The sequence below is a fragment of the Pseudopodoces humilis genome, chromosome 8 (genome assembly GCF_049639895.1).
Source record: "Pseudopodoces humilis isolate 2021_Gansu_Grassland_sample_001 chromosome 8, ASM4963989v1, whole genome shotgun sequence".
Lineage (NCBI taxonomy): Eukaryota > Metazoa > Chordata > Aves > Passeriformes > Paridae > Pseudopodoces > Pseudopodoces humilis.
The window spans coordinates 28,312,438-28,323,215 of record NC_142207.1 but is presented as its reverse complement, the minus strand read 5'-3'; the positions used below and the strand labels follow the sequence as shown (position 1 = coordinate 28,323,215).

Here is a 10,778-nt window from a genome sequence, read left to right as displayed (position 1 = left end):
AGAGCCTAACCACATGCTTCGGCTCCATGGGGCTGACAGCCACTCATTAGAACTATGGATCATGCTGTGTGGGCTGTAAAACCACAAATTATAAAAGACACAGTATATAATTAGCAAGGGATTCATTATGAACTGGTTTAATAGTAAGCTGGCATGTTGTTTACATTTATTAAGAGAACTGAGTTTTATCTTATTTTGAGGGCAATTTTGAAAATGGAATCACTTACTGTGGAAAACCGAGTAATTAAAAAAGACAAAAGCAAGACCTTTGTCTTCTGAGGCAATGCATGCTTTTCAAACCCCAGCAAACAACTTCCTAAGTCCTTGAGACAAACGTGTTTTTTTCCTTCTGGGTAGTATCTCCCCATTCCAATATTTCAAACCATTTGGCTGCTAACTGTTCATCTTCCTGGGCTCACATCTCATGACAACATAAAAATCCATCTTGGTGCCTAAACTCTAGATTCCCAGATTCCAAATTAAACTCCCCTTCATTTTGATTACCGTAGTAGAAGAGAGTGACAGGCTTAAAATGCAATAGTCAGACATAAATATAATTTTCAAGTGAATCATCACATGCATGAATAAATAATGTACAGCAATGAACCTGGAACCAATTTCTCAGCATGGGAGTGAACTGAAAGAGTAACAGTCCCTCCCCTAGTTCAGTCTGATCTGCAATTCAGTGCAAAAGAAGGAAGTAGTAGTGGCACTGGCATGGCAATAGCTAGCTAGACCTGTAATAATCAATCCTTCCAGGGCATTTTACATGCTACCTAGTGTAAAAGAGGATACAAGCTCAGCAACCTGACATGTGCCTTATAGAAATCTCACTATTTGGATTCAGCAGAACTGATTACACAGCAGTCAGAACAGTGGGAACTAGGCAAACATTTAGTGAAAACTTTTGTGTTTACATTCACAGCTGCTTAGGCCACAGCCACATACCTAAGTGACTATCCTAGCTGCCCTTTGTGTCTCAGACAAGGAAGAAGAGATGGGGATGGGCATTCTTATGTGTTTTCAGCACTGCAGTAGTGTTTTTAGAAACAGAGGAAGAAACAAAGTCCACTGACCTGTTAAATCTGCACTTTTGCCACCCCAGCACCAAGCACTATCAAATTTCACAGGCACTCCTGCTAAGAGGGCACTTTGCAAAGTACAACACTGCCAGGAGTGAGTGATGGGCCTTAACATAAAAGCTTTAGTTATCTGAGAATCAGTAAGAGTTAGAGAGTCCTAGGGCAGCGTTCCCAGCAGATCCAGCGATGTGTTGACACATGCTGGGCTTGTTAGGAAACCTCTCGGAAGTTGCTACTCGGGGTTGTAGTTACTGATGTGTTACCTCCAAGCCAGCAGTACCCTGTGTTTGCACAGGGAGTCTCAGAGGCTGCTGAGACCCAGGCTGAAGCTGCACTGCATCCAAGAATATACATGTGCAAAAATGCAAACAGTGCTTTTGGCTTGGGGCTTAACCCACTTAAGTACAAACATGGAAGATGCTTCATTTTTTATGAGATCAAGGTTCCCCATGTGTGAATACCCAAAACTACTTGCTCATGATGACCGTAGGTGTTTGTCACACACAGTTTTTATTTTAATTCTTACATTTGTATGCTAAAAATGATCCAGAGAGACAAAAATCAAATGTTTCCTAACCAAGGGAAACAAGTGAAATTTCAACGAATTATACAGTTTCTTAAATGTGAGGAGTTGGCATTTCCCCCAAACTTGATGAACAGCCTATGATTGCAAAGATTCTCGACATGTTTCTCCATATTGTACTTTTGGAAGCAGTTTTATTCTGCAGTTTATTGCAACCAGGGTTCTGCATAACCTTTCCAGAGAAAATTCTGAACATCCTGTTCTGGCAGGTCCTGACCGTTTTCCATGCTGCAAGCTCTGCTTGCAAGCACTGGGAATTTCAGCTTCAGAGAATACATGGAAAAAATCATGCAATCTTTTTTCTTACTTAAACTCAAAAAAAAAAAAAAAATCTTGAATTTTGAAGTCAGAAATTATTTTTCTAAAAAGTCACAGCTTTTACTTTTTGAACAAAATCAATGCTAGTCCATAGGCCAATCATAATCAAACTATAAAGGAGACTTATTGGGCTACAAGATATTACTAAGCCCCCAGATGAAACAGAATATTTGAGATGAAACTGATTTTCAGTATTTGGATTCCTTTAATCCTCAGTTGCCTGGCTGTTATTTGTGCTGTAAACAGGAAAGATGGCTCTGTTTAAAGGCCACCACCCGCAGTGCCTGTGGATTTCACAGCACCACTTCTGAGCCCATGACCTTCTCCATGTGGTTCTGATGACAGGAGCCAACCCAAGAGACATTTCTGCCTTTGACCTTGTGCTGGAGGAAAAACCTACAGGTTGCTAGTCAGAGAGACTCTGTGTGTCTCTGACAGCTGCCCTGTGTCTAAGATGAGACTCTGAATGCAAGTTAATCCCGAGGCATCTTGTTTATGAGGAGTGGGTTTATGATTAGGGTTGAGTCTCCTCCATGGATCAGCCCAGCCCAAAGCTGCCTTCAGAGGCTGTACACAGCATACTAAAGCTGAGGTCTGATGAAGCAGAGTTAGGTTGCCCACACTCCACACACTAATAATCTGTCTAACCATCTCTAATCCATTCTAGAGGCTGCAGAATCACAGCTCTTTCACAGGTGAAAGAAAATCTCCCAGCTATCAGTATGATCACAGTAAAGACAAGAACCTGTCATTTTTTCAATGAAGAAACCAAGTGAAGGTGTTTTTTTCATCACATGTTAATATTAGTCTAGTCCTGGTATTGTTACCATGGACCTCTGAAAATAATTATTTTTTCTGCTGTAAAAATTGGAAAGGTTTGGCTTTTGTTTTTTTTTAATCTTTTCATCCTATTCCTCTAAACCTGTCCTACCCAATATAAATTGCAAGGGCTTGTACAACTCAACTCCTGCTTTCATATCTTGGACTCTCACACCATTCCTTTACCTTCTTCACATATTTCAGTTGATCTTGTTCTCTTTGAAATCCTTACCTTCTCTTGTCTCTCTTGCTGCTTCTCAAGTGAAATGACTCCCTCCCAACCTATTCTGCACTCACAACTTGCCTCTTCAGTGTTTGTTAACACTCGACATCAGACCAAACATAAAAATTTTATTACTAAACTATAATATAAAGCCTGTGTCTGATGCAGAAAATATGATAGTAGCTTTCAGTCAGACATTGTCACAAGAGCTATTTCAAGTCATGTTAAGTTTTGCTTCTAACTTGTGAACTGCATGTTCAGTAAGTAAATACTTGCACATTTAATCAAATGTAACAAAGGAAGTCAGAAGTAGCTATCATTCTATGATAATTTTCCATGATAAAAACACTACAATATGTATGTCAGCCACAGTTACACTGCCTTGTCCACCTTAAGGGAACAAAGCTGAGTTCAAACCAAAATGGGTGCATCAGACACTGCGACAACAGGGAAGGAAATTTGCATGTAAGGGAAGGTATATTTGCATATTCAGTGAAAGCTTGTTAATGTTTGTCAAACAGGTGCTCTGTTACCCCAGAGAGTGGCACTGGGAAGCCACCCTGGCATTAGTGCCCCCAGAGCTGTACCTTGGAAGAGCAGTGATCTTCCCCCACTTCTCCACGCAGAAGCGCCTGGGCCCGTTGCTCCCCCGGAGAGAGGCAAAGCCTTCGTAGGGAATGCTGGAGGTGCCTGTGACAAACTGCCAGCACAAACACACGTCAGGACAGGGCCTGCACACATGGGCTGGGGGAGACACTCACAGCAGCACACACTTTTGGAAAAGCATTTGCAAAGCAAGGGAATCCGTGAGGCACAAGCAATAAATGCTACTTTACATGGAGGCTAAGGGCGAACACACCACTTCCTGGCTGGGCTCTGCAAGAGGCAACTTAGCAGATTAATCTCCTCCAGAGATTTTCTGCTGCATAAATACTGTAGAATAACATGCTATCAGTATCCAGTTACTCAGACTTAAGCCTAAGTGAGTTTTTTGCTGCTGTTTCCTGCATTAAAAGGAATTAATACAAAAAGTAATAATGACAGGTGGCTTTGTGTTATGCCTTTCTAGCTATATAGATTTCCACTGTTTTATAAACCACAATTAACTCCTGTAAGAAAAGGACTAAATTCTGAAGGTCAGGTATGCTCACTGACATTTGCTGAAATACTGACGGGTGAGCAGTTTTATTTACAACCTGTCATGATCAGATCAAACATAGCTTTTAACAGATCACAGACTACTAAATTTGCAATGAGCTGGATGTTATAAAACTTTTGACTAGAAGATGTGATAGGAACACATTTCTGTCTCTCCATCAAATGAGATGCTCCACACTGCTTTTTTACAGTTTTTTTTTAAATACTGAAATGTATTCAAAAAAGAGAATTCTTCATAATTCAGCAATCAGATAAAAATTCAGAATTGCTAAAAACAGCAGATTTCATATAAGATTGATAACGTGGTATGCTTTGCAGTGGATAGGATGGATGTAACCTGACCTTAAAAAATTTAACTCAGTAGTAAATGCACATGTATAAATATTCTTCTGTTGAGATATTTTGTCCTCCAGCTGCAGAATGACTGCAACCTGCAGGTTTAGTGAAAATGGAATTGGACTGACTTTAAGGTTTCCCTCATTATTTTATAATTTGAGGCCTTGAACTTCCATCTAAGCTTTTTCCTTCCTAAGCTGTATAAATACTATTAACATTTCTACCTAATGACATAACCAATTACACAGTTTTCCTTTTCTATCTTTAGGAGTCTTAATGTATTTTTAATCAAACAACAGTAAAGGATTATTGACCTCAGCCATTGTAACTTAAATGTAATTTTTAACTTAGAAATCTATAAAAATAGCTGTGAGCTTCTGTCACTTGAATTTATTACATTTAATTTAGCCTCTGACTCAGGCTATTCCCACTAGCAAACATCACCATAATTTACAGGTATCCTAACCAGGATGGGGCTAGTTTAGCATGAAAATTCAATTATTTTTATGCAGATCAGCTGATTTCTTACCTGTAAAAGTCTTAGTCGTTGTTCATTGTTGAACCTTTCCACAGCAGCCCAAAACCACCGAATTACAATGTGATTGTCATGATAACCTGTTAAAACAACAAGAGTCTTTATACTTTTAGGTGTTATGAAAGTGGTTGAGGAAACAATTAGTAAACTTTTCCTAGTGTAACCCGAGTTACAATAATGGCATATTCTTTATCCAATTGCATCAAAAGGCAGGAGGGGAGAGAAAAATATTTCTAAAATGCTTAAAAATCCTAAAGGCAGAGAATTAATATGACATGACAAAAAGAAGTGAGATCCCTTCTGCAAACATTTCTTCCATTAATCAGTCATTAACAGGAACACCAATTCTTGAAATATTCCAATACTGTGGTATTTATCTATCCAAAGCTACAAATGATGCTACAACCATCTGTCTCACAGTATCTCACAGTTCCCAAATCTTCTGTTGTTCTCAAATTATCTCAACTACTAGCCTGCAGCCACCAGGATTTCTTCTGATTTCCTATCAGCTTTGAGTGTGTAAAAAAAAAGAGGAATATCTGACTAAGAATGGTTACCATTTCCATTTCTCTCCCATGTCTGGGAGGTACCCTCCCAGTGTGCAGCTGGTATTTTCTGTGGAGAAGGGTGCTTTGTTGTGATGTCTGGGCAAGAACAGCCAGGGAAGAGCTGCAAAGGGATGCAATGAAGCAAACTAAAATGGACAAATTACCTTCCCCTAACACTAACTTAACCAGAGAAGTTCAAAAGTTACTATAAATGTATCTCCTGGGATGGTTCTCTACTGTCTCGAGAGCTGGGTAGTTCCACAGTCCTCGACACTTTCACTGGACAAGTCAAAATTCAAGTTACCTCCTCTGTACTCTGTATTATTTCTCCAATCACTCAAGTCAATTTCTGCTGTTCCAGCTATAACCAGTTCCAGTTCTCTGGCATCAAATACAGACACCAGTCTTGCATCAACCACCTGTGAAAGGAAATTAAATACATAGCAGCTTTATTCATGTACTGAGTTGTACCTCCCCATAAAGTCTGCTACTGAGGTATTTACCAGGTATCATTTCAGTAATTCAGAATTCAGGTTTTATCTTTTTAAACAAACAAGTCTCAGAGACCCAATGCAGAAAGAGAGCAAGGATGCAGTGTTAATCATATAGTGATGGAGAGTATTGTCCAGCGCAAAGAAGATAACCATACTCTTTACATCAATGACTAAAAAAATTTTTTTTACCCTCCCTTCCTCTTCCAGTATCTGCTAGGACACTTCTGATTATATCTGGGACCCTGTATTTTGGAAATGTATATGAGAAGAAAAATATTTTGGAAAGAGTAAGGAAGTAAATTTAATTTTGGAGCTTTTTACCTCATAGAAACCACGAACTAGACTTTCTGTTTGTTGTACAACTCCTCTCTCAATTCTCCATTTCACCATTCTCTCTATGTATTCTTTCTTGTTCTTTTCAGTGACTGGGATATTGGCACCTCCTGGTTTTAGTTCGCGTTCTGTGATCTTAGAACAAAAAAATGACCAAGTGACAACACAATTATTATAAAGTCAGAAGAAGGAATTGTAATAATTTCAATTTTTAAGTTGAAGTAGTTCCTCAAAATCACTAACCAAGCCTGACTAGCAAACTGAAATATGTGAAGAGAGAGAACATATAAAAAATGCTTTTTTCAAATAGTATTTTAAATTCCATTTAGTCTGAGGAATCTACGTAATTAGTATTAAGAATAAATTGAGAAGAAGTGATTAAAGTTCTGAAGTTTTCTGAGTAATAACTTAACAAAGGTGTTGTAATACCTTTGAATGGCAACTTTGCTGCAATTAAATCCAGGTTAACTACCTCTAGCAAAGCAATCCTTAAAGTCTTGATATTTCAGATACTCTCCAGAAAATCTCCTTAACCAGAAAAACACATTTGACTGGGTACAAATAATAATTCCTCCTTGGATTTCAACATTGGTTTCACCAGCAGAAATTTTTTAAATACAAGTTCAAAGTAGCATATAGGGACACTTTTTCTTCTGTCCAAATAAATGTTTATCTGGCAGCTGAATGCATGAAGGAAATGAAGGAAATTAAGAAACTTGCACACCTGCCCAAAAACTTCTTCATTTACAGTAAATGTGAGATCTAGGATATCATGTATATCATTGTCTTTCATCCACTGCAAACTCTGGTGAAACTCTTCATCCAGATATTCCAGGTCACTCAGGTCACAGAGTCTGACAGAAGAAAGAAGAAGAAAACACATAAATACAGATGATGGCAGCAGCCTGTACTCAGAAAGTAAACTCAGACAAAACAGACTGTGAATGGGAGCCAAGAGAAACATCAATAAAGAGGACAATTTCAAATCTCTGTTTATTTGCCTGGTAACAGCAGTTATTATATAACACAAAGTAACTCTGTAAATACACAAAACTCCAGAATTTAATTTGAAGACACATTGCTTCTTAAGCTTATGGCGAGTCTGCCCCATGTTTCCTGTGAAGCACATTCAGGAATTATGAAAATATGTACATTGAAGAAACAAAGAATTCAAATAATAAAAGAAATTGTAAGGTTTTTTAACAAGCAAGCACTGTTCTTTTTATTTATGTGGCTACACTGCCTCATCTCTCATAATTTGTTGAACTGCTTAAATTTCAAGCTTACCACAGAAGGATCTTTTTACCTTTCCCCATACTTTCCCTTACCTTGTCCTTCTTACTAAAATGATGCTGCTGGCATTTATGTGTTTTTGAAATACATGTGCAGTAGGAATGGATTAATTACTCCCCACTACTCAAACATGCAATGTTTTATAGAAAAAAAAAAAAAATGCTTCCAGACTTCTCATAACCAGCTTCCAAATAAAAAATAAAGCACCTTAAATTCATTGGATCTTAGGTTCCAGACATGCTGAGAAAGCACAGCTCTCATTGTTTCAGCCAGAACAGAAGCAGTAGTTCTGGAAACTAAGTCTGAAGTCTATCAAAGTACAGCTCCTCAAAATGGAGATTGCCAACAATCAGTTTACTTTTGAGAATGGATGGTGCAGTCTAAGTTATGAAGTGATTCATATCCTATCCTGTGAGTCATTACATGACAAATGAATAAGAACTCTATTAATATATCTGGAATAAGCCCACAGCATTTCATTGTACATCTTCAAATCTACGATTTTGCAGAATAAAGCTGGTAACAGGGCTACAACAAAACACAAGGTTCTCATACTGATCACAAACAACATTCTGAGGTTCTGGAAACAAGGAAATTAAAAAAAAAAAATCATGGAATTAAATCAATTTATTGAATTAGAAATAATGGTCTGTCTCCTTTGTCAATAAAGCACCATGAATAATCCAGACACGAAATGGCATCATTGATGGGGAAGGAACCAAACAAAAGAGGAGACTGAACAATTCTACTCACATTCGAAGGAGGGCTTTATAAAAAGGTCTTGTAAAAAAGGCATCCAGCAAATACTGATGTATCAGAGCAAGACCAAGAATTCGACCACTAAACCTGAACCTGGAAGAGAAAGAGTTACAGTCGTGATACTGAAACTATGGTTGGTACACTGCTCAGTCATCAAAACTTGCATGTATTTCCAAACAGTATTATTAAATCAGACAGCTATGTCTAAATTGTGGTATTTTTGTTTATTTCTTGGGTTTCTTTAACATTCTCAGTAAGGGACAGGGAAAAAAAAAGAAAAAAAAAAAAAAAAACAAGTCTGCAGGGTGTGGAAAATCCCTCAGATACCTAAGTTACAACTGCTCAAAAAAGTCAAATCCATATTTAACCCAATCAGCCACTGCCAGAGCAGCCACTTTATAAACACATTATCTCCCAAAATGATATCCACTGCCTATTTTCATTCCACACCCCTATAGGATTAATTTGTTTTCATGTTACAGAGAGGCCAAAGGTTTTTCTACTCTTTCCCAGCCTGACAGCTCATGCTGTCTGTCTTTCCTGCTTACAGTGGCTCCTTGCTCCCTCTTCTGACTGTGGTTAAGGAGGTCTATGTATGTTTTCACAGGGCCAGACAGTTTTTCATGTATTGCAGTGATCTCCAGCCCTATGTCAACAGGATCTGTATCTCCTTCTCTCAGCTCTCTCTTTCTTCCTTTATCTTCACTTTGTTGGGTGTGTAAGGAAGAAGTTTGCCAGGGTTGAGATCAGATGGCAGCACCTTGAAATAGGAGGGTCTTTGCAAACATTCCCATGAGAATCAAGACCCGTTGTGAAAACTCTTCCACAATTCTAGAACTAGATTAAAGTCTAGTGTTTGTTTTCAAAGTAAATGTTTCTTGAACTTTCTTTTTATGTATCATTTACAACATTTTTCTTGGAAAAATTAGGGCTTTATTATACCTGCTTGTACATTGTTTGCAAGATGAGGATGTGACATGCAGAGCCTTCTCCTTTCCATGCAGTAATTGCTTGTCACAGCTTCATTTTCTGAATTCCCCCTGGGGCTGTATAAAACCAGTACTCCCAAAAAGAGATAGGGGTCATGCCTCCTTCATTCCCAAGGTCTCTGGTCAAGCACTGCAGAAGCCAGGGATGAATAAAAGTTTTGGCAGAAGCTGCATAGCACATAAGGGTTTTCTCTCACCTCTCTGCCAGTCTGTTCTGCCTTTCCAATAGAGTCTTGAAGTACTGGAGTTCAACAGGCAGGTTGCTTCAACTAAGCGAGCTGCCAACCAGTTAATTTTCTTTTAATTTGTAAAATTAGTAATGAGATTCCCCTCTGACACTCATTCTTCATAACTGGCTTTCAAAAAATAAGAACTCAGTTCATATCTGTCCTACAGAGATGAGCAGTTGTCTTTCCGCTATTAATGTAATCCAACTACTTACACAGCAGAATTCTCTGTTAATAGTCACAGCATGGCTTTACAGATTTATGGTGATGCCATGGCTTAAATCAACTGAGGGTGATTTAAACTGGCTTATAATTGTGAAAATGTGATTATGCAAAAATCCTCGATAACTATTTTAGAAGCATGGAGAAATGTACAGACTGTTTCCAAGCTGTGTGATCAGCAGTCTTCTCCCTACCCCCAATTAAGGTACCACCACAGATTAACTTCCAATAGGTATGTCGGGGTTTTTCCACTGAGGAGATCTCTGTACTCTTTAGGAAGACTCAAAACTAGACTTAAAACTACATACAGCAATACGTGCCTGAAACCTCCCTTCATCCCCTTAGCTGACAGAAAGTCAGTATGTTGTTATTATTTCTTGCTTTTTTTCTAATACACAAGAGGTTAATACTGCTTTCATGAAATGACTGCTAATGTACAAGAAATGCAGGGAGTTGTGTTGTGAGACAATCCCATGGTACATGTTCCAAATCATAATTTTGCTGACCTTGTGAGAAATAAGATCATTTAAAAACCACAAGAGAAACCAAAATCAGGGAAGTCCAAAGAAATGCAATTATTTTGCTGCTGGTTGAAAAGATCAGATTCTGTGTTACAAGTCTGAGCAGATTTGAGCAGTTGCTCTACAAGTGGGAATAACAGAAAATGTATCTGAAAAACAAAGAGAAAATAATTCTTACCACTCATGGTGATTGTCTACGAAAGCAGACATGGGACTTATTTGTACTGTGTAGGTATCGTTGGCTGAATATTCAAACAAACCATAATATGGATTGAAGAGCTCCCTGGACACCAGGAAAAAAAACTCTCTTGATGGTCCACTGTAGTCCAACCTTTAAA

The 10,778-nt window shown here is 38.3% G+C and overlaps 1 protein-coding gene across 3 annotated transcripts in view; it reads right to left on the bottom strand.

Moving 5' to 3' along the window:
• Positions 1–10,778, bottom strand: part of HECW2 (HECT, C2 and WW domain containing E3 ubiquitin protein ligase 2) — a 148,337-nt gene that overhangs the window by 10,815 nt on the left and 126,744 nt on the right. For 2 of the 3 annotated variants that reach the window (XM_088058631.1, XM_014249487.2), the window contains 7 exons: positions 10,619–10,771; positions 8,476–8,574; positions 7,154–7,283; positions 6,418–6,564; positions 5,907–6,021; positions 5,049–5,134; positions 3,613–3,725 (listed from right to left, as the gene is read on the bottom strand). In XM_088058631.1, coding sequence (XP_087914757.1) covers positions 3,613–3,725; positions 5,049–5,134; positions 5,907–6,021; positions 6,418–6,564; positions 7,154–7,283; positions 8,476–8,574; positions 10,619–10,771 — 843 coding nt within the window. Of the gene's footprint in view, positions 1–3,612; positions 3,726–5,048; positions 5,135–5,906; positions 6,022–6,417; positions 6,565–7,153; positions 7,284–8,475; positions 8,575–9,434; positions 9,601–10,618; positions 10,772–10,778 lie in introns of those variants that run through there. The other variant, XM_088058632.1, reaches the window with a different exon arrangement.